At 44.8% G+C, this 27192-nt stretch overlaps 1 protein-coding gene and 1 long non-coding RNA gene across 10 annotated transcripts in view; one reads left to right on the forward strand and one right to left on the reverse strand.

Annotated features, from left to right (window-relative positions):
- Positions 1-19443, forward strand: part of LOC128324113 (omega-hydroxyceramide transacylase-like) — a 35814-nt gene extending 16371 nt beyond the window's left edge. For 6 of the 9 annotated variants that reach the window (XM_053248274.1, XM_053248271.1, XM_053248270.1 and 3 more), the window contains exons 4-10: positions 3697-3929; positions 6588-6653; positions 7974-8183; positions 10268-10328; positions 12545-12784; positions 15854-15974; positions 16682-19443. In XM_053248274.1, coding sequence (XP_053104249.1) covers positions 3697-3929; positions 6588-6653; positions 7974-8183; positions 10268-10328; positions 12545-12784; positions 15854-15974; positions 16682-16841 — 1091 coding nt within the window. In that variant the 3' untranslated portion in view covers positions 16842-19443. Of the gene's footprint in view, positions 1-3696; positions 3930-6587; positions 6654-7973; positions 8184-10267; positions 10329-12544; positions 12785-15853; positions 15975-16646 lie in introns of all 9 variants that reach the window. The other 3 variants (XM_053248276.1, XM_053248277.1, XM_053248278.1) reach the window with 3 other exon arrangements.
- Positions 2830-17417, reverse strand: LOC128324116 (uncharacterized). Its single transcript, XR_008306653.1, has 4 exons — positions 17279-17417; positions 11182-11311; positions 9585-9774; positions 2830-2938 (listed from the first exon to the last, which is right to left on the reverse strand). It is a non-coding gene; the product is annotated as an uncharacterized LOC128324116 (long non-coding RNA).
- Positions 19444-27192: the final 7749 nt, after the last annotated feature.

Consider the following 27192-nt stretch of genomic DNA (forward strand, 5'->3'; position numbering starts at 1 on the left):
CCACTAAATTTTTCTGCACCTTTCTTCTAAAGATGCTACTGCCATAGTTTTCTAGTATTTGGCCAGTAATATTTTATCCATCATAAGTAAATAATTTACTAAACCTTAATTTTCTTTCCAAACAAGGCCTCTCAAATAATTTAACAGTAATGCTGGGAGTCTTAAATCAGTACTTTCTTCAACTAGCTTTCTGTTCAACTGCAGCTACAATCTGATTCTGAAAACATTATACAATTCTATAATCCTGTTATATACGCAGAAATCTTGCATTCTGTATCTTAGACCCTTTCCTAATTTCTGTCAGTGCTTGACTTCCATTGTTGGGCTTTATACCATCATTTCCTTCTCACCATTGTCTCCCAATTCTCTTGAGTGCAGCTGGAGTGGGAGTAAGGGTGTACTCTGCAAGTTTCTTGCTGAGCAGAGAGAAACCTTTTAAAGTGGTGATTCTCTTATATTTAGCAAGGGGAGAGCAACTGGCCCTATCCAGCCCCAGCACAGCATCCCTCCAGTGGCTGTTGCTGGTATCTGCCTTATGTTTCTTTTTAGACTGTGAGCCCTTTGGGGATAGGGGACCATTTTTTAAAATGTATTTTCCCTTGTGAACTGCTTTGTGAACTTTGGTTGAAGAGGGGTATAGAAATATTCGTAGTAGTAGTAGTTTCTGGGTAGTCACCTCTACAAAAATCCAGTTTATTGCCATGCTAATATCTCCAACAAGAAAGGATCTGATTCCAGCAGATGACTAGTGTACGTCCTTGTGGATGTGCATTTATTACTACTTGTTTTCAAGGAATGCAAACAAGATCCAGCCATTGTTGAGTAGAGGGTCTGCCCATAGCTCTGCTTTGTATTGTGGCATCCTACCACAATTACTAGGGATGGCTCAGGAAAGGGCAGGTGTCCCTTGGACACCTCCCTTGGACATGAGAAGCCTATTGTGATGACTACTCCAGTGTGTGGACTGGCTGGTAGATTCATATGTAGAGCTACCAACTTAGTTTCTGTCAGTGCTGCTGTGATTTTCGCCGTTATGGGAAGGACAAAAATTTAGCATAAGAAACTTTTACCATCATGCAGATGTATTGACAAGAAAAACTCCCCTTGCTAAATTTGTCTGTCACACAGCTGCTAAAGGCATACACACTCTGCTGGTGGTCAGGGCATGGACTGAAGAGCCCTGTGGGAATCGGAAGAGTTGAAATTGCACAGGTAGTCCTTGCTGTCAGAGCTGTTTGGAAATGCCCATGATCTCTCAGATCAGTAGACTTTGTGCGACCCAGTGAGAAGCATCTCCTGTTCCTATTTAAATGAACAACAACATTCTTTGTGGTTTAAGTGGGAGCAAAATGAGCCTTTCCCAAAGGGGCTTGTTAAACATCCTTATACAAATAGCACAAAGTTGTGTAATTATACAGCCAATTGTACAGCCCAGTAGTTCCTAGCCATTTCTTAAGAAGTGCAGTGAAGTATTGAAGTAGTTCTAAGAAGTGTTTGCAGAGGTCCCATAATTATCCAGAATGCAATGGGCTCATTGAACTCTTGTTGGGATCCCTTCCATAGCAGCAATTTTAGTTCAGTGTTTATCGGCTGCAATCTTAAGCACACTTAGGAAGCAGCTCCCACTGAACTCATGCAACTTACTTATGAATAAACATGCTTAGAATCAGGCTTTTCATTTCAGCCTGGGTGAGCTGCCTTCTAACTGGAATTCTAATCTTGGCATTCTACACCAAAGCAAATTCTCCCACACCAAGCATCTTTTGCTTTGATTCAGGAGTTATCAGGAGTTTCTTGTACCATTTGGGCTCCAGACCAAGACAAGGTCAAGTTTTCATTCATTTACAATTGTAAAGTGCAAGCAATTGGAATTGGCCTTTCAAGACATTTTTCAAATTTAGCCAAATCATGACCTTACTTGAACTTATGATGCATTTGTCATTAAGTCACCCTTCCTTAATATCTACTCAAACATTTATAACTGCTCTAATTCCCAGGGATCCAGTATCTTCAGGACACTATTTTTGATTCATCTAATCTGTCTGTCTGCCTGCCTGCATGTCCCATTTTCCTAGAGCAACCTCAAGAGTCACTGCATGATGCTAGCTGGGGCATGTGAACTGAGCTTATTTTGTTACATCAGGCCCCATTGCAAAGGAATGCATATAATACATCAGATTTTTTTAAATGCAAGCTCATCGATATCAACAATAATAATCACATACACAAAGTTAAACACATTTAACTGTGTGGCACTCCCTCCCCCCTGCCCTCCAACAAAGGCTCTCTGCCTTTAATAGTTACAGGACAGGCAGATATGCAATAAGTGATGTTCTCTCCAGCATGGACAATGCAATGGGTAATGATTTACCAATGTTGATCTCTAGAAGGATTGTTGATTGGGAATGAGATTGCACTTAGGATAACCTCTTTCTGTTGCACATATAGAAAGCAAACTAGCCACTGTGCCATGGGGATGTGTAATTGCCCTTTCCACTTGTAGAAAATTGATACAATGACATTCAGTTATACACTTCTCCATTGCAAATTGTGTATGTGTATAGGGCAGTTACCTGGAAATTGCCCTTCCCTCAAAGCTGCTGTTTGCTCTCAAGGACAGTTGCCATTGTTGCCACAATTAAAGCTTTAAGGATATTACAGAATAGTGATAGTGGGCTTGTTAGCTTGTTTTGATTTGGATCTGGAATGGTAAAGTCTGTGCCTAAACTGAGGCAAGCAGGACACATTGTCATATAAGGCTAGATTCAAGATAGGAGCTGGTGATATAGAATTTTATTTATATATACACACACACACACATATGAAATCATGTACTAGAAACTTATAAAATGGTGTGCTAATGTATTGGAGATATTATATAGTTCTCTGTAGCTTATTCCATGTCAGGTGTTTCCTGGGTTCAAATTCTTGTGTTTTTCTGTAAAAAAAAATAAAAATCCCCATTTCCCTTAAATGGCATGTAAAGAGCTTTAGAGGGAAGGGGAGATCATCAAAAGTTGTCCCATTCTCTGCTCACATAACAGCACAGCCTTAGTTTGGAACTTGCACAGCTGTATGTACAGTTCTAGTTTGATTGTTGGCCCATGTTTTTATTGGGTGAAGGAAAATGGAGACAAAAAATAATTATTGAATCATATAACTGCAAGCTACTCAAAAGTCAGCTATTCCAAACCACTGGCGTAACTTAAGACAGGTTTCAGCTCTTAGCCACCCACCTGTAAGTGCAGAAACCCACCTCGTGTTTCTATGTCGCTGTCTGTGAGCATCTGAAATGGCCTTAAAAGACAGAAGAAGAAAATAAACCACCCTGGTTATTTAAGTGTACTCACCACACCTCAAACGGAAGAAGGCATGACTAGACCGTAGACTGGAGCAAAGCAGCTACAGATCTGCATTCTTTATCTATATCCCACATGAGTCTTTAAGCACAATTGACCAATATGCATCATATCATACACTGTAGTAATGCTTTTTTAGTGAAGATTCTCTCACAAGGTTGTTCAGTTTTTCTTCCTCCAGTGAAATGGCAGGGTAGTCTAGTCCCACAACACTACTGAAAACAACGGACATTGTTTTTCTAAGCAGCTTAGCACAGAATTGAATACTAGGTAATTCTGACAATTCCAATTCACATGTCCTAAAAATATTGTTGATTTTTTTTTGTTCTCCTGCCAGATGTCGTAAAAAAGTGTTTTTATGGAGTTGCAAGAGATGCTAGGAGAACTATTCTCGGTCCCTTTTCCCCTAGCTGTAATCTGGTTCAGATCTTACAGCAGGAGTTGTGCCAAATTCTGCCAGAGAATTCTCACCAGATGGCCACAGGAAGGCTTTATGTTTCCCTGACCCGTTTGATGGATGGGCGAAATGTCGTGGTTTCGGAGTACAGTTCCAAGGAGGAGCTTATTCAGGTGACAAATGTTTACTTTGGTTTTGTTTAGACAAAAAATGTTGATAGTAATTCAGAAAGCTCACAGGTAACCCCATAAGTGAACGGTCATTGGCATCATATATAGATATAGATGACATTTGGAATTGATGATATGAGATTATAATGCCTACAAGCCAGTATCCTGACTAATGCTGCACATGGGCAGCTAAAACACACAACACTAGCACTCTCACTTCTGCTTGTGTAGGTGGAGGACGATTTTAATTGATTCCCCTTCCCCTGGCAGTGCTCTATGTCCCGGAAGTATGTACCTAAGGGCTGCATGAGTATCAGATACCTACCTCTTGGTCATACAGAATACTTCTGGGGGAAAGGCAGGGAATTGGCAAAAATAACCCTGCCACCATTTGAGCCCCCTTACTTCAGAAGCAGGGATGCTAGTGATGACTTGTTTAGCTGCACATGAAGCTAAAAAGTGCCTTTTTTAGCTGCATGTGTGCAGCATTATTCAGGATGTCAGCCACAGTTTATATAGCATTTTTCAGTGTTCTGAATGCTTCACACACATCGGGCTGGTTCTCATAGAGAACCAGGCTGGTTCGGGCTGGTTCTCATAGAGCTAGTTCTCGGGCTGGTTCTCATAGAGAACCAGAGGAGGTGCGCGCACTCCTGACACTTAATTGTCTGGGTGATGAAAGTGTTGGTCAGAGAACCAGGAAGTGATTGTGTGTGAAGAATCAATCGTAGTTGGTTGGTGCAGGCAGCCAACATCCTCCACTCTGGATCATATCTAAGATCAACAGTGTCAGTTGCCTGTGCTGATCAACTACGATTAACTCCTCCTTGCACACAATCACTTCCTGGTCCTCTGCCTGACATTTTCACCACTCCAACAATCAAGTATTGGGAACACATGTGCCTCCTCTTCCCAACTTTCAGTGGCACTTTAATTGGGAGAACCAGCCATCATTTTGTTGAAGATAGGTCAGACTAAATGTAACATTAATCATGTCCCTTTTCTTAATTTGGTAGGATAGAGGAGTGTATTATCTCCATATTGCAGGTAGAAGGATAGATAGTGGTCCGTATAACTGAGCAAAGAGGCATCTTTCAAAGTGGTGATTCTCTTATATTTAGCAAGGAGAGAGCAACTGGCCCTATCCAACCCCAGCACAGCATCCCTCCACTGGCTGTTGTTGGTGTTTACCTTATATTTCTTTTTTAGATTGGGAGCCCTTTGGGGACAGAGAACCATCGATCTATTTATTTCTCCTAGGCGTACCTGTCACTAATCCTATGTGTGGCAGCTCTCGTGAGAGCTCACAAGCAGCTGCCGATTAGCGACGGGGATGGGGGAGAAAGTAGGGATGCTGGCTGCCAGCAAGCTGGCCCGTCTGGCGGGAGCAGGTGGCGGCGGGCTGGCCCGGCCGCTGGGAATTGGCGGGCGGAGGTGGTAGGCTGGCTTTCTGGCCAGCCTGCAAGCCAGAAAGTGCCAGGCAGGGGTGGAGGCAGGGTGGATGTGTGTGAGAAGAAGCGGGCCGGCTCGGCTGCTGGGAGCAGGGGGTGGCGGGCCAGCCCAGCTGCTGGGAATTGGCAGGCGGGTGGGAGGAGGTGGCGGACCGGCTTTCTAGCAGGCCTGTTAGCCAGAAAGTGCCATGCGGGGGTGAGGGGAGTGAGAAGAAGCGGGCCGGCCTGGCCACCGGGAGCATGTGGTGGCAGGCTGCCTGGCCAGCAGGAATCGGCAGGTGGGAGGAGGTGGCGGGCTGGTTTTCCGGCCAGCCCGCCAGCCAGAAAGTGCCGGCCAGGGGGAGGTGAGAAGAAGCGGTCTGCAGTCCGGGTGTGGGGTGTGTGTGTGAGAAGCGGGCTGGCCGGGCAGCAGAGGCTCAAATGTTCCGCTCCCAGCCTAGCTAGTTTTATTTATTTATTCTTTATTTTTCTTTGGAAACTGCTTTGGAAACTCTGTTGAAAAGTGATATATAAATAGTATTAGTAAGTAAGTAAGTAAGTATAAGGCACATAGATGGGTGGTGGGTGGCGGGGCAATATACCTCCTCCCAGACAAGTAGCCCACCTTCCCATTGCTGGGTCCCTGTGATAACTTGGTAGTTTTCATGTACTCAGTGTTGTTTTTAAAATTATCATCAAATATATATAAAATACATCAATATGCATAAAGAGTAGTTCCCCACCTAGGTGCTTGTTTCTGTTTATTTTCAGGATGAGAGTGTTAATGTAAAGTACACTGTCCTTTTTCTCCAAAAAAAATCAACATGTGGGACAAAGTTCACCCCACCCAAAATTCACTTTGTCCCTTTTGTACTCCCCCAACATTTTTTTCCGGTGCCAACACTATTAAGTCAGTAATCTCGCGCACACATACTTGAAAATAAGTCCCACTGAAGCAGTGCAACTTATTTCTAGGAAAATATGCATAGGATTGGGCTGTAAAACTACACTATGAGCTGGTGGGTGAGACAAGATTTAAATCCTGGGAACTTCATGGCTTAGCCACTACATTGCACCACATCACTATATTACACCCCATCTAGTATGTAGTGGAACTGCCGCTTCCCAGCTAATGGTGTATTAATGCCTCTGTAATACAGCCAGGAGTCTACACTGACTTGAGGGCACAACTTTATCTTTAATACAGCCATATCCTTCTGCCTTCCCACAGGCATTGATCTGTAGCTGCTTTGTTCCAGTCTACGGTGGATTCATCCCTCCTTCCTTTCGAGGTGTGGTGAGTACACTTAAATAACCAGGGTGGTTTATTTTTTTCTTCTGTCTTTTAAGGCCCATTTCAGATGCTCATAGACAGCAACTCATAGAAACAGGAGGTGGGTTTCTGCACTTACAGGTGGATGGCTAAGAGCTGAACCCTGTCTTAAGTTACGCCAGTGGTTTAGAATAGCTGACTTTTGAGTAGCATGCAGTTATATTATTCAATAATTATATTTTGTCTTCAATTTCCCCTTCGCCAGTAAAAACATGGGCCAACATTCAAACTAGCACTGTACATACAGCTGTGCAAGTTCCAAACTAAGGCTGTGTTGTCATGTGAGCAGAGAAAGGGGTAATTTTTTATCATCCCCTCTTCCCTCTAAAGCCACTGTGCAACATGAAAATATGATTCTGAATGCTGTATGATCCTCAGGAATATATTCAGGTGACACACAGTGGACTTCAGAGGGGAAGGGAAATCATTGAAAACTGCCCCTTTCCCCTGTTCACACAATGCTGCAACCTTAGTCAGAAACTCACACTGCTGCAGACACACAGTGTCAATCCAGATGGCAGCCAGTGTGTAATCACCACCAGTACTGATTCAGCATTAGAATGTAGTAGGGATGAGCCCGAAAGTGCTTTGGCGGTGGCAAGGGTGGTACTTTAAGGGCGAGGGAGGGTGCATTCACCCCTCCCTCTGCATTTTCCCCGCCGGCACTCTGTTATTTTTGAGCCCCTTGGGGCAGCAGTGTTCCTTCCTGCCACCTCGTTGCCCTCATTGGCTGGAAGTGGCTGGAAGTAGCGATCGCGCATGCGCCCGTTGTACACACACACGCAATGGGCGCACGCACGATCGCTACTTCCAGCCACTTCCGGCCGATGAGGACAACGGAGCGGCAGGGAGGAACACTGCTGCCCTGAGGGGCTTGAAAATAATGCAGCGCCGGTGGGGGAAATGCGGCAGGAGGGGTGAGTGCACCCTCCCCCACCCTTAAAGTACCGCCACCACCGAAACGCTGAAACCACCCCCAGAGTCGAAACGTTTCAGAGGCCTTTATAATGACCTCCAAAACGTTTCAAGCTCAAGCCTAGCATGTAGCTCTTTTGAGGCAGCTCTTTGGAGAAAAGAGATATACAACTCTTTCATGTCTACAATCCTATGGCTGTCTAGCTATTAAACAACATAAGTGCATACATTTATACCAGATAATTAAATGTCAGCACAGAAATACATATATAAAAATATGCTTGCCTTTTTACTAATTCTGCTTCATCTGTGCTTCACCTAATCTGTTATCAGTTGTTATCTTGACATATGCCTGTTGCTTTCTTCCAGCGCTACGTTGATGGAGGTTTCACTAACCTGCAACCTCATTCTGACTTAGAGACTGCCATCACAGTGTCTCCATTTACAGGAGAGATTGATATCTGTCCCCGGGACTGCCCAGCCATTTTCTATTGCTTGCATATAGTAAATGGCAGCATTCAGATCTCCCTAGAAAACTTGTGCAGGATTGGCTATGCTCTGTTCCCACCTAGCTACCGGGTAAGTTGTCTCAACCACTTGATTATCATACCATCTTCTGATAAACAAGTTCTGGGCCATCATCACCCTTCTCCTCCCCCTTTCTCTCTTTTCTTAATAATAAGGGGAATGGTGCTCTGAAAGAGGGTAACCTTTTCCTCCCTTGCTTTCCCCCTGATCTAAAGCTCACCTCCCTGATGCTATTAGACATGGAGGGGGCAAAAAGAGAGACACAAGTCAAAAAGGTTGTTCACATGACCTTAGAGCAGATCTGCTCAACTTAGGCCCCCCAGCTGGTTTTGGACTGCAACTCCCATAATCCCCATCCACAGTGGCCAAAAGCAAAAGATTATGGGAGTTGTCGGCCAATATCTGCAGGAGGGTTGAAGATGAGAAGCCCTTCCTTGGAAGCTAGGGCTGAGGAAGAGCCTACCTGCCTCCCCCCGCCACGATCTGAGCCTGCAGATGGCTCCACCGCTCACATGCCCACATGAGTGGTGTGGCAGTGACCAGCAGGAGGCAGAAGGGTGAGCGGGAGGCAAAAGACAGCTGGGACACCAGATATCCCACAATGCACCATATGAGCAGCACGGTGCATTGGGGTATCTCCTAGCTGCCAGGCCACTTCTTCTCCCAGCCTCTATCACCAAGAGGAGCTGCCGGCAGCATGAGCGCCCACATGACCAGACAATGAGGCAGGAGGCGCGCCTCACTTTTAGCCTGGGTTTCAAACCTAGGCTACCTGGAGGTGGAGTGCTGGAATTGACCAGCCCTACCTGGGCTAGTGCTGTCCTACATGGGTAGGGCTGGTCATGAGAACAATCTCATTACCTATCCATAACTGGTTTTTGTTTTGTTGTAAACCCTGCAGAGTTAGTAGCAGTTTGCAGGGGTGTGATTTTAGAAAGGGGAAAGGCATGGAAGAAAGGATTAAGTAACCTTTCATGGAAATCACCTTCCTAAACAACAGAATCAGGGCCCACAGAGACTTGGCTGAGCTAGATAGGGTTATTCATTCACATCAGTGGCTATTCCAATGATCAGGCAAAATCGGGCTAGGGGAGGTTAACCCACCAAACTAGCCCTCCATTTAAACCAGGTTTGCAGAGCAAGCACTCTGCAAACCCGGTTTTTAAAATCATGAGTAGCTGCGGTGCGGCCCCGTGCTGCAGCTACTCATGAGAAGACCCCTGGCCGGGAGGCTGAAAAGCAGCTTCCTGGCTTGGAGGTCTCTCCAGTATGCTCTGCGCGCTCGCGCAGGGCATACTAGAGCTTCCAGGGGCCGCGCAGCCCTCGATTCTCCCAGCCCCTGCCATCTCCATCACGGAGCCGGCTGTTTTGTGGGCGGCCGATTTGGCCGCCCAGGGCTCCTGTCCTGTTTGTCTGTGGGGAGAGTGGGCTTAGGCTGCTCTCCCCACTTACCTTTACAAACCGGATCTCACTGATCGTGAGACCCGGCTCAGTATCTTGTTTCAGGATGGCAGCAGGTTTAAACAAGGTTTGCTGTACTGGTTCTTTTGGTCTTCTTTCGTGATCTTGGATGCAGCTGAGGAATCTTGTCTTGATTTTCTGTATGAGGTGGTGGTGGTAATAATAATAAAGACTGTGTGTACTAAAAAAAGAGAGACAAAATCTTGCACATGACTCATTCAAATTCTGCACCCCTCAAAAAGTTCTGTATAAATTATGGATAATTGTTCTGGTGTTGCAGGATTTATTATGCATTTTAAAGACTATTTTTGCATAATGTATTCTGGTTTTCCTAGTCATGAGGGGCAAAACGCCATGCAAGGCACTGAAAGTCCACCCCAATTATAGGAAATCTTTTTAGACCCAGCCCCTGATATCTGATATTTCATCAGGCATTGCCCACATCCCATGCACTTGCAAGCATATCTACACAACCCAAAGGACTAGAAATTTGCTTTTGTTCAAAAGAAAAGAGCTGAGATTCTGAGGAAACTAAATGTTCCCCTCATGCTACTCCACAAAATTGTGGCAGACATAGAGTCCTGGTCATGATCCTTCCTTTTGAATTGAGCTGCTCAGTCTTTGTTACACACACATTGATTGCTTGTTATGACAAGTGGTGGATCTCTCCACAGGTTCTGAATGAATTTTGTTCACAAGGATATCGGGATGCCATTCTCTTCTTGCACAGAAACAGTAAGTGTTTCTTCACCTGTAGAGTGTGGAGACATCATGCTTTACACCACACATTGCTCCACCAGAGGATGGTAGAATGTCTTGTTTCCCCCAAATTTGTGCACCTTATAAACAGTACAGTGGAGACACTCAGATTAACCTGTTCCTCATGGAAAATAGATGCATTAGAAAATAGTTTCAGGTTCACATGAGGAAAGGCAGGTTACTGAAAAAGTGTATCATATGAAGGCCCAATAATATTTCTCTCAAATGGCCCTAGTTCAGCAATTTGACCTGATACAACTTGTGTATGAGTGAGTTCCACTCCATTAATATGTTTCATTTTGAGTTAGATGGATCATTATCTAAAGGATATTTTGCTTATGACTGAAGTGTTGGGAAAATATATTCAAAATTTATAGAGAAACTCAGTTTTATCAATAATGGGGGGCGGGGAGAGAAATTCTAGAGCTGGCAAAGTGTCAAAGTCATTGGTTCCTAAGACCCTCCAATCTGAACCCCATTGAGGTTAAAAACATGGATCTGAATTCATCTACTTTAAATGGTTTTAGTTTTCCTGATTTTCCCAGTTTTCTTGAGAGGCATCCATATTTCTGTACTGTTTACATATTTTAATAAGAGGAATGCATTGTGTTGTCCAGGCACAAAGAATTCACTGTGCATCGAAGAAGATTTCACTGTGTCCCCTTAAGTACAATCCGATCTCCAGACACCTCACACTCTCTCTTCCCTTGACCTGGGAGACACCCTGCATTAAGAGCCTCACCAAATAACTATATACATTGTTAATAAACTAGTTAATTTACCAACACCTGTGTTAAGCATGAATGTAGTAAGCAAAAGAATATCTTACTTTCTATCAAGATATCTTCAGCATCTTCAAAGATATTTTTTTAGGAGGAACATTTTCTATTTGATGATGATGATGATGATGATGATGATACAAACAGACAAACATCTGCCACACAATACACTAGATATAACTGTAGTCGAGAAGAAAGAAAAACAAGTTAAAATAATCGACATAGCAATACCAGGGGATAGCAGAATAGAAGAAAAAGAAATAGAAAAAATCACAAAATCCAAAGATCTACAAATTGGAATTGAAAGGCTGTGGTAGAAAAAGACCAAAATAATCCCAGTGGTAATTGGCGCCCTAGATGCAATTCCAAAACAATTTGAAGAGCACCTCAACACCATAGGGGCCACAGAAATCACCATCGGCCAATTACAAAAAGCAACTTTACTGGGAACAGCCTATATTCTGTGACGATATCTATAATAACAGCAACAACATTGATAATAAAATTCAGCCATCCCAGGTCCTTGGGAAGGACTCGATGTCTGGATAAAACAAACCAGTCAATAACACCTGTCTGACTGTGTAAATAAATAAATAAACAAATAATAAAAAAGGATATTTATATATCACTTTTCAACAAAACAAGTTCTTTAAGTAGTTTACATAGCAAAAAGAATGAGAATAGCTCTCTATCTCCAGAGGGCTCACAATGTTGACCAGGCAATTAGCCATACTTTTCGGGCCAGTTCAGATTATACTTTCAAACCGGCTCCGCTCACATGTGATTAGGTACATGGACATGCATATCCTGCCTTCCTCCTGTCATGCAATTTCCTAATTGTGGAGTGATGGTGGTTCATCCACACACACCCCACACCCCGCTGCATAATTTAAATACTACATTTAAGAAGTATTTAAATTGTGTGTGGACGGCTGGTTTGGGCAATAATAAAACCCCAAGACTAGGCAACAATGCTCCAGTGCCACCATGGGGGGAGGCAGAACATGCACATTCATACCCCTAATCATGTAGAAGCAGAACCAGTAAGAAACTATCATCTGAACTGACCTTCTGTGGTGGCCACTAAATTAAAGGAAAGAATACCAGTCACACACTGTTCTGACAAGCAGCAGATTTAGTTAGGTAAGCATTATCTCAGCTGTGCAGCATCTATTTTATTTTTTCTCTTTCTGAAGACACATGCCTGGATTAAAATTCTGTGTGACTTGAAAGCTTGTTTTCAGAATGTTAAGACTAGTTAATATGATAAACAACATCCCTTCACTTGATCTATATTGTTTGGTTAGTAGGTTGAACATTGCTGCTAAAACTCATAATTCCCTTTGCCCACACTTTAAAATCTTATATGTTCCTGTTTTTAAAATGAGCATTTGTTTAATGTTTCCTTGTCAGATATTTTTGAAATCAGTTATCTTGCCAAGACAGTGACATTTGAATTTGTTGGCGTGTTCAGTAAAGAGGATTTGTTCCATGCCAGTGAAGAGGCTTCTTGCCAGAAAACAGGATTGGAGGTCCTCAACACTTCCAATGGGACAACCTCTAAGGACTACTCTGACCAGCCTAATGCTATGGATAATGTAGAAATGGCAAGCAAGAGACTACTGCAGCAGCTGCCTTTGCATTGTCCAAAAGGTAGAGAGCCCATGTTTTGTTTTTTTTCATCAAGTTTTCACTAGTAATCATTTATGGTAGGATTTTTTTGCAGGAGAAAATATGAGACTATAATCTGTGCAGCTGTATAAGCTTTCCAGTAACACAGTCATGAAGGCACTAGCTGACATCCTGAGAAACAAAGTGTGCACACTTAAGAACATAAGAACAGTCCTGCTGGATCAGGCCCAAGGCCCATCTAGTCCAGCATCCTCTTTCGCACGGTGGCCCACCAGATGCCACTGGAAGACACAGGCAGGAGTTGAGGGCATGCCCTCTCTCCTGCCATTACTCCCCTGCAACTAGTTCTCAGAGGCATCCTGCCTTTGAGGCTGGAGGTGCCCTATAGCCCTCCGACTAGTAGCCGTTGATAGATCTCTCCTCCATGAAGTTATCCAAACCCTTCTTAAAGCCATCCAGGTTGTTGGCTGTCATCACATCTCGTAGCAGGGAATTCCTCAAGTGGATTATGCGTTGTGTGAAAAAGTACTTCCATTTGTTGATCCTAGATTTCCCGGCAATCAATTTCATGGGATGAACCCTGGTTCTAGTGTTATGGGAGAGGGAGAAGAATTTCTCTCTATCTACTTTCTCCACACCATGCATGATTTTATAGACCTCTGTCATGTCTTCCCGCAGTCGTCTTTTTTCTGAACTAAAAAGCCCCAGGTGTTGTAGCCTTGCCTCATAAGAAAGGTGCTCTAGGTCCCTGATCATCTTGGTTGCCCTCTTCTGCACCTTTTCCAGTTCTAAAATGTCCTTTTTTAGCTGTGGTGACCAGAATTGTATGCACTACTCCAAGTGTGGTTGCACCATAGTTTTGTATAAGGGCATTATAATATTAGCCATTTTATTTTCAGTCCCCTTCCTAATGATCCCTAGCATGGAATTGGCCTTTTTCACAGCTGCCACACATTGAGTCGACACTTTCAACGAGCTGTCCACCACGACCCCAAGATCCCTCTCCTGGTCAGTCACCGATAGCTCAGATCCCATCAGCGTATACTTGAAGTTGGGGTTTTTCGTCCCATTGTGCATCACCTTACACTTGCCAACATTGAACCGCATTTGCCACTTTGTCGCCCACTCCCCCAGTTTGGAGAGACCCTTTTGGAGCTCCTCACAATCCATTTTGGATTTCACTACCCAAAAGAATTTGGTATCATCTGCAAATTTGGCCACCTCGCTGCTTACCCCTACTTCTAGATCATGTATGAATAAATTAAAAAACACCTACCCTCTGTTTCCTGTCTTTCAACCAGCTATCAATCCACACATGTACTTTTGGAGTGCAGGTATCACTCAGATGTTCAAGGGCAACTGTCTTTGCTCAGGGGAAAGTGGGGAGTCATGCCAGGGCTCTCATCTCATTCCTGCAGTTAGTTACACACATTTCTTAGTCAGGATGTCAGCCACTGATAATTTTACTCAATGAAGAGACAGAATGTGGAACAGTCTCTGACTGACTGTAATCTATATGATGGATGATGACCATAGATGAGAGTAGTATCACCAGGCCAGTCAGTGCAGACAATATGCGACAGCCAGATTGGTCTCTGGGGTATCCCGGAGAGACCACATTATGCCTGTTCTTAAACAGTTGCACAGGCTGCTGATATGTTTCAGGGCAACGTACAAAGTGCTGGTTATTACCTTTAAAGCCCTGGATGGCTTAGGTCTAGGTTACAGTGCTGGTACTCCCACCCAGTCTTACCCTACTTTTAATCCTGGTCTTTAGCCAGGGTTAAGTGTGCAAGTCCCCCCTTAACCCAGCCTTGGGGTTGTTTGGGTGCTGTGTGCCTAGAGCACCCAACTCCTGGAGGAATCCCCCAATGCATCACATTCACCTCACGGTGCATTGTGGGATTCCTGGAGGCTGGGACAAGTTCTGACCTTCAGAGATCCATGCTGCTCCGTGCAGCACAAACTGTGTGGGTGCATGGCAGCGCACTGAAGAGGACTTGCATGGATTGTCTGAGGGGAAGGTAGGTTTCACCCTGCCTTCCCTCTCTCCCGCCCATGCAATCGTGAGCATAAGGTAACAGAGTTGCAAGATTTTTGCTGGTTGTTCAGAAACGTAGACAGATTTTGTTGAAGTCCATGTAATGGATTGTCTAGATATTTCTTTGCAATAGGAGTAGGCTTATGTTATCAGTGTAAAATATATACTGTGTTTTGTACCTTATCTGAGCATTGTGGTAACCTTTTTGATTAAACAAACTGAACAAAATACTGGCTAAATTATAATATATGGACATAGTTAATCTTGTGTCAGTATTTTGGATGTGACTTGATAAGGACTATTCCTCCTACAGTTTGTTTGTTCAAAGCATGTTTTACTGAAATATTTGCTAATTAGTTACTGTCTAACATTCCAGGGTCAGACTTGATGGCCTTTATCAGGTGATATATCTGCCAGCCCCTCCACATCATATGGAGGTGGAGCATGTGCATGCACATCTGCCCTCTTCTGTCACGCACAGCCCCATAATTGTGAATTTTAAATTAGCATTTTACAATGTTTCAGCGTTTCCAGGTGCTGCAATCTAAAAGTGTGTGTGTGTGTGTGTTTGCACCTAAGTGTTTAGTAGTACTTCACGGGTCCAGATATTGCCATGAGATCAGCAAGGAATGTGCAACCTGCATGGTTGATTAACTGGCTTCCTAGATAGAGTGTAGAGGCAAAAACTGCTGGATTGCCATGGATCAGAGCCTGGTGGGGTAAAGAGATCAACTGCAAAAAACAGTTGTTGGGTGAGCTCTGAATAACTGACTTTTCAGACCCTATTTCAGGTGAATTGCCAGCTCAGTTTTACTGGTCAGATGTACACCCTATTTATCAGAGGCACTCTTGGTCCACCTGGCTAGATGCTACGAACGGAGAGCAAGGGAAGCTGGCAGCTGAACTTCCCAAGCCTTTCAAGGTTGCTTCTGGGTGAAGATTTGGCTAAGATTCCCCCCCCCCCCCCCGGTGGAATTCAGTTTTTTAAAATAAAAAAAATCTTTTCTTTTCTTCTGCTCCACACCTCACCCCTTGGATTTTGGCTGCACCTTCAGCTGTCCTACACACACAGAAGAGGCCTGGATTCTTAAATTCAGTCACTAGATTCATATTGCAACACCTTGTGTTTATGGAACCTCCAACAAGAGTGGCATGGTCTTTCTGTAAAAGGTAAGAACATTCTAACTGAAATTTTCTGGGCTTCTGATCTTGTTGCTTCAGCTGTGACTTAGCAGAAAGACTCATGTTCACTTCTGGGTCTTTAGATAATAGTTTGTTTTAAATATATTCTTGCCCACAAGCCAAACTGTTCTTGTATGTTATCGTGGTGAGAACGTTATTGCAGGAAATCTAAAGAACTGCTCCAGGTTCCTGATAAGACTAAAAAAACTTCTTGCTTTAAGGCAACTGGTGTGTGATTCATAATTCTACAATCTGGAATTACCATTCCAGAAGGGATGATAAGGTTTGGAATTAAGTCAGTCAGACTAGATGTACAAAGAGAAGTGGGTGGCGGTGGCAGCAGAATTCAATCTTTTCAGTCTTTTCTCTGCCTGTTGTTCAAAACTCATTGAGCTGCTATTACAAAGATTTGTATATAAAATGTAGTTTGGCCCTAAATAATATGTAGGTGGTTATCAATGGCATCAAGGCCTAACCCTAGAAAACCCTGGAGTTTGGAATCCTTAGTGATTGTAAAACTTAGTGAACTTTAGGATAAACCAAATAACTTGTGTGAACTCATTACAAGGTGTGAACATTTAAAATGTGGTATGTATAGGATCTCACTTTGTTCTCAGAAGATCACAATGTCTTATGTCTCAATTTTCCCCTTGTCTACAGTGTGCTTGCTTTTCCCTGTGTCTTTTCTTCTAAAGGCTAGAACAGCTGAGGCAACTTTTGGGAGAGAGCTGGTTTGCAAGACAGTTCAAAAGAACTAAGAGATGGTTTGTCAAACACAACCAGGACAAAGAATTAATAAATCATGTTGGACTAAAACCTTTAAAAGGAGAGATGCCCAAGAGAGAACGGACCTGAAACTCAGTGTGAGTCGAACACCTATTTGTGTGTACATCTTTGCAAGTCAGCATTGTACCTTCTTGAGCTCTCTTGAAAGTAATCCCAGAGGCATTCTGGGAATAATAAGGACTTGAGTAAATCACAACAGTGTCTGGGTCCATGACAAACGGCCTTTGTGACATTTGTAGAAAGAAAAAAGGCAGTTCTCCATCAAGGAGAATGGGTTCCTAAGGTAACATAATTGAAATGATAGCCCAGTTTGGCTGGCTAATTCAAAAGTTTACTTTTGCTATCTAATTTCTTCTCTGGTCTACAACCCAGTCTCCAATGCTTGTTTGCCTGTCCACAATTCACAGTCCCTCTTGTTCCAGGGCCATGTCTAAGGTCTCCCCCCAGCTCTTATTTTTCCATGGCCATTACTTACTGTCAGCTAAGTGCCTTGTGGCATTACTTACTTTTTGTCTCTCTGTCGTCATCCCTTGCTTTGGATTCTAGCTTCTAAGTCTATGGTATGCCTCTTTCTTCATGAAGTTTACCTCTGGGTCCTCTTTTGAATGTTTAACAGCTCTTAATTTGTCATTTGAGACAAATCTCAATCATCACTGCCTCAGTTACTTCTTCCTGTGAAGACTGCATAGCCCTTCTGTCCTCAGGCATGGGAGGTGGACCGCTTGTCAAAATTCTGCTGGTGAAAATTTCCTTCTACGCCTCCCAAACTGACACAAAGTTCATAAGTAGCTCATGTCATCATAATAGCTCAGCAATGAGTCCAAGCAAGAGAGCAATGGCCATTTGTTCATCATTGTTCTGACTCTGGATCACATCTGAGATGATGTTATAAAGAAAAATGATAAATATATATTTATCTCTGTAAGCAACTGCAATGAACACATAGCCAGCAGTACTAAACCCAGGGTGACACTAACACTTCTCTGCAGATCAAGTGTTGCCTGAAGCCATTGTCATCATGGTTGGACAACTGGCTTTCCAAGACACAGGCTCCAATCCTCTGTTTATCTGTTAGGGTGGTGAATCCACCCCTAGAGCCATAGGTATAGTCCACTCCTAGAGCCTTACACAGTTAACTGCATTCCAGAATTCTCTAGCAAGAAACATTCCTGACTGTTGCACTGATGGCCTGGTAGAACAGCAGGTTAATAAGAGTTTTTCCTAGATATTTGTTGTCTTCTCTTTTACTGGAGTAGTCTGTCCAGTTTACAGAAGACCTGAGATTACTCAAAAAGGCCACTAGTCCACTTGAGCTCAAGTGTTGCTCTACTTATGCTCAAGCCAGGTGACTGCAGCAAGACAGATTTATTTTCTGCTGCAATACCTATTGTTCTGTTGGAATTACAAAATTTATTAACAACATCTCTCATATGTAGCTAGATTTAGGGGTACACTTAAAAAACCCCTGAGTCTTTCTGAGATATTAGAGGCTCGTTGTTCTAGCTGCAGCACTGGCACTCTCTGATAATATAGAGTTATTTGTGAGAAGCAGGAAGGAATGTGCTTGACCAGTTGTATGTTGGGACCCATGTTCATCCTTATTGATTAAGCCAGACAGCAGAGAAGCTAGATTTCTGCCTAGGTTTCTAGGTTTGTCACTGCTTCTGACATAGAAAACAAAACACTCTCTAAAATTGCATTTCAAGAGCTCTAAAAAAATGAGAGAGAGAGAGACTGTGTCTCCTCTGTTCTGTGAAAAAGCTGCAGTCTATTCTCTTGCATGTGGACCTGGTGACTTTCATTTCGACTCCCGAGGTTAGGCTTCTGGGGTATGTTCTGTATTGGGTTGCACATCTAGTGCAGAATACCTGCTGAAGGATGTTTGCTGGGAACACACACTCCTGCTTTTCACAGTCATCTACACAGACTCTCTGTAGATTTACAGGCACAGTCAGAGATGTTGGTTTTGACCTATAAATCCCTGGACAGCTTGAGACCTACTTATCTAACAGATCAACTTATTCCCTGTGTCCTGCTGTGCTATCTGTGATGACCGAGGTAACCTTGAACATATTATCCACTCACCATATCCAGACAATGGAGGAAAGGGTTCTCAGTATCTTCACCACAGTTATGAAGTCATTCTCCATTGAGACACACCAAAGCTTCCTGAAGTGCTGCATGACTTTGCAGGGGAGGGGAGAATCAGAATGTGGTGGCTGCAGTGAAGCCTGACAAATGCCATTTTTAACGAGAGGCTCAGTTGTTTTCAGAATTGGGTTTGATGTCAGGAAAGACAAACCTCGTAAAAATATGCTTCAGGAAGGTTTTAGTGGGCAAAGGACAAGGTAGAATTGCAGAACTGCGATCCTGGTAAGGATCAAATATCTTACTTTATGTGTAGTTTAAACCTTCCATACTTCTTCTTCTTCTTTTTAAAAAGGATATGCAAGATATATTCTAAGTTTTTTTTCCCCTACTGCACAAGCAGCCATCAGCACATTACCCACCCTCTATATGTCTTGTAACCAAAATTAAGAGAACAGGAAAGAGGGGAGGGGAAATGACAAATTCTTCTTTTGTGTGTGTGCTTTTTTTGTACTATATGATGCTTGTATCTCTAAATATACTGTTTACTTCAATACAAGTCAATAAATGCCTTTTATTATTATTATTATTATTATTATTATTATTATTATTATTATTATTATATTTTTATTTTTATTTTACATTTTATATCCCGCTCTTCCTCCAAGGAGCCCAGAGCAGTGTACTACATACTTAGGTTTCTCCTCACAACAACCCTGTGAAGTAGGTTAGACTGAGAGAGAAGTGACTGACCCAGAGTCACTCAGCAAGTCTCATCGCTGAATGGGGATTTGAACTTGGGTCTACCCGGTCCTAGTCCAGCACTCACCACTACACCACGCTGACTCTAACTAGTCAAGTTATTCTTCTCATCTCTATATATAATTCTCTAAGACATACCCATTGCTAATCCCATGTGTGGCAGCTCTTGCAAGAGTTCGCGAGTGAGGGGAGAGGGAGAAGAAAGCGATGGGGAACATAAGGCCAACGGACAGGCCAGCGAACAGGCGTGCAGGTGGACGGGCAGGGAAAGCATCGGCGGGTGGGGGAGAGAGAAGGTGCAAGGGGGAGAGAAGGCGCAGCGGGGAACGGGGGGAGAAGGTGGCTGCTGGCCAGGCAGCTGGCCAGAGAGAAAACACATTGGAGGGGGCAAGAGGATCCCAGATTGACAAAGGCAGAACTTGGGTGCTTGCCTTCCTTGAGATGTGGTTTCTTTTGTTTGTGACATAGTGTTGTGGTGAGAAATGGACAGTGGCAGCTCTCTCTCTGTATAATATTTCTTGGTGATTGCTGTGATGAGCTCCAAGTCTGGCTTTGAAACTAACTTATGAATATGACGAATATTTATATACTGCTTTACAACAAAAGTTCCCAAAGTGGATAGATATACATAGATATAAATAAATACATAAAAATGGTTCCCTGTCCCCAAAGGACTCACAGTCTTAAAAACAAAAAAACATAAGCTAGACACCAGCAACAGCCACACAACGGATGCCTTGCTAGGGGTGGATAGGGTCAGTTGCTCTCCTCCTGCTAAATAAAGAGAATCGCCACTTTTAAAAGGTGCCTCTTTGCTCAGTTGTGCTTCACTCACTGCTTTGGTCTTCTCTGCAATCTGCATTGCAAGTACTCTGTCAATGCCTTTTCCATGCCTAGAGCGGTTGGAGTGTTCCGAAAATGCACAATCGTGCTCAACACGCCCATTCAAGATTGTAGCCAATCACAGCCGCCCCACTGACACGGTGACACTTTGCCCACAGTCTGGCTGTGGAGCTCTCTGGGATCGGCCTTGGAGGCTGAGCAGCAGGGAGGGGCTTCCCTCTCCTGCAATTAGAGTTTGGCTGGCTGCAATTTGGTTTATGTTTGCAGTGCGATTTGGAGTTGAGAATTGGAACTTTAACTGTGGTTAGCTGTTATGTCTGAACCAGGCCATAGCCTAGTTAACATTATTTACAAAGCATTCTAGCAGACATGTATTACTGCATGTCAGCAATGTATTACTGACATGACAGCAAATACTGCTCAGGATGTCATAGTATAGGAGTACAACCATCTTGGCTTCGCTATTCTTGATGGTCAACAAAAAAGTTCTAGTTCTAAGGCATTTCACTAACAGATGGACATATCTTGGACCTACAGTGCTGTATATATCATAGCGGTGCTCATATGTTTAAGACAACAGTCGTCCCTCACCTATCACGGTTTTCCCAATCGCTGATTTGAGTATCCGCAACTGAGAATTGTGACCACCTTTGCCAACCACAACCTGAGTATCCGTGGTTTGGCAATTATTTTAAATTCGGGTTTGGGGGGGTAATTTGGAGGGTTGGGGTCATTTCCAGGGGTCAGGGGTGATGTTTGGGGTTGATTTTGGGGGGTCCAGGGGTGATTTTGGGGGTTCGGGGTCATTTCTGGGCATCAGGGGGACATTTCCAGGGGTTAGGGGGGTATTCTTTCAATTTATTACCTTGTTTTCAGTTGCATCGCAACCACGATTCCACTAACCCCTGTTTGCCATTGAAACCAATGGTGCGCCAACTGCCAATTCACCAACCATGGGGGTTTCCAGGAACCCCTTTTACATGAGTAATAGCGCAGAACAAAATCCCAAGCTACCCGACAGGTCAGTGCCTGGATTAGCCCTGATCCTGGTACTTCACACAAGCGACCCTTCCCTGGTAGGGCTGTACAAGCTCTGGTAGGACTGCTCATGTGAACAGCCTTTTTGACTGAAACTGGCATTCTGCATGTCAGCAGTGGAGTCATTTTAAAAATGGCCAGGAGCTCCATGTGCACTTTATTTATTTATTTATTTGATATTATTTAATTGATTTAATACATTTCTATACCTCCCAAAACGCAAGTATATGAAATCTTGAACCATACGTTAAAGGAATCTGCACAGTCAAAACAAAATAATGGTTGAGATTTGGAGAAGGCTGAACTGCCCTAATTGTGGGACTATCTTTGTGTTTTCTGCCATATCCTATAATACCAGTACCTTTGCAAATAAACAGAGTATCTCAAGACACTGCAAGTCTCCAGTGCTCTCTGTGTTCTGAATCCCAGCCTTCTGAATATAGTCTTGCCTATCACACTGTTTGGGTCGGGGGGACACAGTTTGTTTCATGCTGCATAACATCCCCGTCCTTACCCATTTTTCCTGAAGGTAGTGATGAAAATAAGATCTGGCAAACTTTCCCGGACAGCAGCTTTAAAAAACAAAACATACAGAAAAAACATGTGTGCGCACACAGGCACACCATGGAGGCAGGAAGTTAGGAGGAAAGCTAGAATTGGAGGGAAAATACTGGAAAGGAAGTGGCTTGGCTGACACATTAATTTCCCTCCTACTCCTTGCTGGAGGTAAGGAGCATCAGTCAGTTAAAGGGAGCTGTGTGAGCGTGAGTTCTGGGGTGAATAATACCAGCGTGGACAGCAAGAGGGAGCCTCCTGTTCTCCCTCTTGGGCTCCAGGCCATCCTAACCTATGCAGGGAGAGCAGATCTAGATTATGCCTCCAATTTTTAATAACCCCTGGCTGACACTCTGTGTTGTGGAATGCCGGTATTAGGGACCCGCCATGGCTGTTGTCCAACATGAAAGGCAGCCATGGGAGTTCTCCACACAGCAGGCTTTACCATGAGTTTTCTGTGAGGCTTTACTGCAAATTCAACACTAGCCAAAAAACCCAATGTAAAAAGTGGATTTTTTAACCCCCAGATATAAATCGGGTTGCACTCTAACGAGCAATGAAAAACCTGAATTGTGCATGAAGCGCTCCCCGATAGCTCGCAGGGACTTCAGGGTAAATCTGTCCAATATGTGAATGTGCCTTCTCCATTCTGGAGGAGATGTGGGCTAAAAGCCGGGTGTGGAAAACTTCCTGGTGGTGTTGCAGAGGTGAAATGTGCAGAGACGTAAAACAGCATGCGGAGCCTTCTGTCACTTTATTTCTATTGTTTCCAACAGAGGTAGTGCTGCAGGAGAGCCCACATGCTGTTTGAAGTCATTACACAACTTCCCACCTCCGCAACACCACCAGTTCTGGTTGCATAGCAGCCCCTAACGCAGGCATTGCATGAGCAGAATGTCAGCCACCAGTTTTTAAATAACAAATTAAGAAGTACCCAATTGAACAATTTCTTATAGTATGTTCCAGCCTTGGAGCCACAGCTAACAAGAAGAGCCCTGCTGGATCAGGCTCAAGGCCCATCCAGTCCAGCATCCTGTTTCACACAGTGGCCCACCAGATGCCTCTGGGAAGCCCACAGGCAAGAGCTGAGGACATGCCCTCTCTTTCCTGCTGTTGCCGCCCTGCAACTGGTACACAGAAGCATGTTTCCTCTGAGGGTGGAGGTGGCCTATAGTCATCAGAATGGTAGCAGTTGATAGACCTGTCCACCATGAATTTGTCTAAAGCCCTTTTAAAGCCATCCAAGCTGGTGGCCATCACCATATCGTGTGGCAGAGAACCCTATAGATTAATTAGGTGCTTTGTGGAAAAGCATGTCCTTTTGTTGGTCCTAAGTTTCCTGGCCTTCCGTTTCATGGGATGACCCCTGGTTCTAGTGTGAGAGAGTGAGAAATAAAATCTCTCCACACTATGCATAATTTTATAGAATTCCATCATGTCTCCCCAGGGGCGTAGCTAACCCGCCGGGGGCCCGTGTGCGGCCGCAGTGGGCGCCCCGATAGCCCTGCCCCCTGCGCCTGATGTCAGACCCAGGGGATAGCCACGCCCCCGCGTCTGATGTCAGACGCGGGGGGCGTGGTCTGGCTCCCGAACGGAGCCTTGAGGCTCCGTTCAGGAGAAGCAGCTTAACTGCTGAAGGGGCCACGTGGTAGGGATGGGCCCGGACCAGTCCGGAGGCCATTGAAAAAGCCTCCGGACTGGTCCGGACCTGGGTGGTTCGGTTCGGGGTGGGGGGTAGCTTTAAGAGTGGTGGGAGGGTTTACTTACCCCTCCCGCCGCTTTCCTGCTCTGGTACCGTAATCTTAAGAGTAATTGGGGCGGCAGGATACCTCCCTGCCGCCCCTTCCCCGATGTTGCCGAAAAACCTCCCAGGAGTGCTTTGCACGCGCGCACGTCACAGAGACGTGAAGGGCGCGCATGATGTTTCTGTGACGTGTGCGCGTGCAAAGCACTCCTGGGAGGTTTTTCGGCAACATCGGGGAAGGGGTGGCAGGGAGGTATGCTGCTGCCCCAATTACTCTTAAGATTACAGCGCCACAGCAAGAAAGCGGCGGGAGGGGTAAGTAAACCCTCCCGCCGCTCTTAAAGCTACCCCACACCCCAGTGCCGGACCACAGTTGGCGGTTCCGTGCACACCCCTACCGCGTGGCCCCTTCGGCAGTTAGACGAAGGCTGGTGCTGTGTCCGCAGCACAGCCCAGGAGCGGCTCTTCCCTGCAGGGGAAGAGCAGCTTCTGGGCTGTGTTGCAAATGCAGCACCAGTCTTAGCTCCTGAAGGGGCCGTGCGGCCCCTTCAGGAGCTAGTTAGGCTGGTGCTGCGTTCGCAGCACCAGCCAGGAGCGACTCTTCCGTGCCTTTGCAGGGAAGAGCCGCTCTTTGTTTAGCTCCCGAAGGGGCCGCGCAGCTCCCGCTCGGGAGCTAAACTACTGACCCCGCGTCTTACGTCAGACGTGGGGGGCGTGTCAGGGCCGCAAATGGCGGCTCCTGATTGGGCACCGCTGGGTTCTTTGAACCCGTTCACCCAATTATAGCTCCGCCCCTGTGTCTCCCTTTAGTCATCCTTTTTCTAAACTAAAAGGCCGCAGGTGCTGTAGCCTTGCCTCATAAGGAAGGACATACATGGCTAAGGGAAGGCAGCAGTTTGATTCAAGCAGGTTTTCCCTCCTGCTCTGTCTTTTTTTCTTACCCTTCAATTTTTCTCAGGCATGTGCTGGCATAGATCATTTTTCTTTATGAATGGATCGGCTTTTGACCTGGAGTCTGCATTCCTCCTCTTCTCTACCTGATCCCATCTAGCCTACTGCTGGTACTGATGTGCAGACATCAGGGAGTACTACAGAGTGGGAGGAGCTGGCTCATTAGAGGGCTTAGGTTCTGAAGGTGTTGCTTTGGGGAGCTCTGACTTTGAAGCCCTCTCAGGCTCTGGTTCTGTGTCAGAGCCTAGGACTGGGTCTAGTTTAGTTCTGCTTTCTCAGGGACTTAGCCCACTCCCAGTAGTGCAACGCTGCCTAGTCTGGCTTTTTAAGGGAGCAAGCATTCCCTTAACCTGGGCTTCCTGCTCGTGTGTGCGCTTGGGCTGCTTCCAGCCCAGCTGCACACAGAGACAGCTGTCTAGAGCACCTCTCTCCTGGGGGAATACCCCAATGCCCTGCACTCAGGATACCCGGAGGCTGGGATGCGTCATCCCAGCTCTCTGACAATGGATCATGCGGGAGCAGACAGACAGCACTCCCACCAACATTTTGCCTATTGTCTGAGGGGAAGTTAAGTGAAGGCAAGCCTTCCCCACTCCGTCCCAATTGTGTGAATGACCTTTCAGAATCGTTACCCAGGGATAGAGGCTTGGCAACCCTAAGCAACACAACCCACATCCCTTCTACTAACTCAACTGTTTGCTTACAGTTACAATTGCAAAGCTCTTCCACTGAGCCATGGCCCTCTCTGAACAAAACTTCTTCTTTCTTATTGAAGTTCTTAAGCTACAAATACGCAAACCAATATGGGTTTTGGTTTCCAATAAGCCTTCTAATATAATTAGATTCCATAGTTTAAGTTTACACAAGTCTGTATATCTACCAGAACTATTTAGTGGTGCTCCTGAGGTTAGAGTTGGGTCTGCAATGGTGGGAAAACTTGCCCTTTCTTCAAAAGCCACATACATCATCTCCCCACCCTTGCAATATTTTATCCTTGCAAGTGCTATGTTCCAGTACTCCACTAGATGTCTACAGAGACTGTGGTTTAAATGTTCTTGCTCCCTTGCCGAAGTAGATCCTTTGACTGCTCCAATGTCCACAGGACCTTCCAGAAGGGGGATTTTTTTTATTTTTTTGCACTTGTTTCCATGGATTTCTGCTTGAACCTCATGTAGAAGAGAACCAGAGCATCTATGTGCAGCAGTTTAATTCTAGCAGGCTTCTTTTTTATAATGAAGTCACGATTTTCCATCAACACGAGGGGTGGAGTGTTGCAAGTTGGTTGTCTGTACAGTACCTGCCCCAATCTCTTCCTTGTCACTCCTCCTGTTTCTGCTGCCTCACCAAGTCTAGCAGTAATACTGGGGGAAATAATACTTTAAAAAAGGAGAACTGCAAAGGGCAATGATTGGAAGAGGCAAAGGTGCACCCAGGTACAGAAGAAGTAGGATGTGCCCAGGGCCAGACTGGGGACACTGAGATGGTGGTGGAATGTATGTGGGGTGGGTGCCAGGTTTTGAATAGTATGGGTAATTAAGGGTGGGAGTATTCACTGCTGCCAAGTGCAATGGGGTGCAGGGGCGCCCCGCGGATGGAGCGCACCAGGAATATACCCTGTTGCCCTGTGGGCCAGTCTGAGCCTGGATGTGCCCATGGAAACCAAGATCCTGATATTATTATTATTATTATTTATTTGATTTCTATACCGCCCTTCCAAAAATGGCTCAGGGCGGTTTACACAAAGAAATAACAAATAAGATGGATCCCTGTCCCCAAAGGGCTCACAATCTAAAAAGAAACACAAGAGAGATACCAGCAACAGTCATTGGAGGTACTGTCCTAGGGGTGGACAGGGCCAGTTACTCTCCCCCTGCTAAATAAAGAGAATCACCACCTTAAACGGTGCCTCTTTGCCAAGTTAGCAGGGGTTTGGCCTTTCCTCCAGATGAGTGTTCATCACAAATGAGTGATTTGTGATGATGTCATCCATCCCGATCCAAGATGGCGGACATGCAAAGTTTAGAGGTGCAAGTGGGCTAACTTGTGAACCGCTTAACCGATCTGAACCAAATTTGCTCTGGCTGTAGGGGCACATAGGGATGCCTGAGTGGTGTGGTGTGTTATGATGTCATCCACTCCAATTCAAGATGGCAACCACGTGAACATCTGAGACTAGCAGGCTAATTTGTGGACTGTCCAACCAATGTGAACCAAATTTGGTACTGTTGCAGTGAGTGACATACATGGACACCTCAATGGCATAGCCTGTGATGATGTCATCCACCCTGATTCAAGATGGCAGATGCATAAACTTTTGAGATGCAAGTGGGCTTAATTTGTGAACCACCTAACTGATTTGAAACAAATTTGCTACAGCTGTAGGGGCACATGGGGAAACCTCAATGGCATAGTGTGTGATGATGTCAACCATCCTAATCC

This window comes from Hemicordylus capensis, chromosome 4, assembly GCF_027244095.1.
Source record: "Hemicordylus capensis ecotype Gifberg chromosome 4, rHemCap1.1.pri, whole genome shotgun sequence".
Taxonomy (NCBI): Eukaryota; Metazoa; Chordata; class Lepidosauria; order Squamata; family Cordylidae; genus Hemicordylus; species Hemicordylus capensis.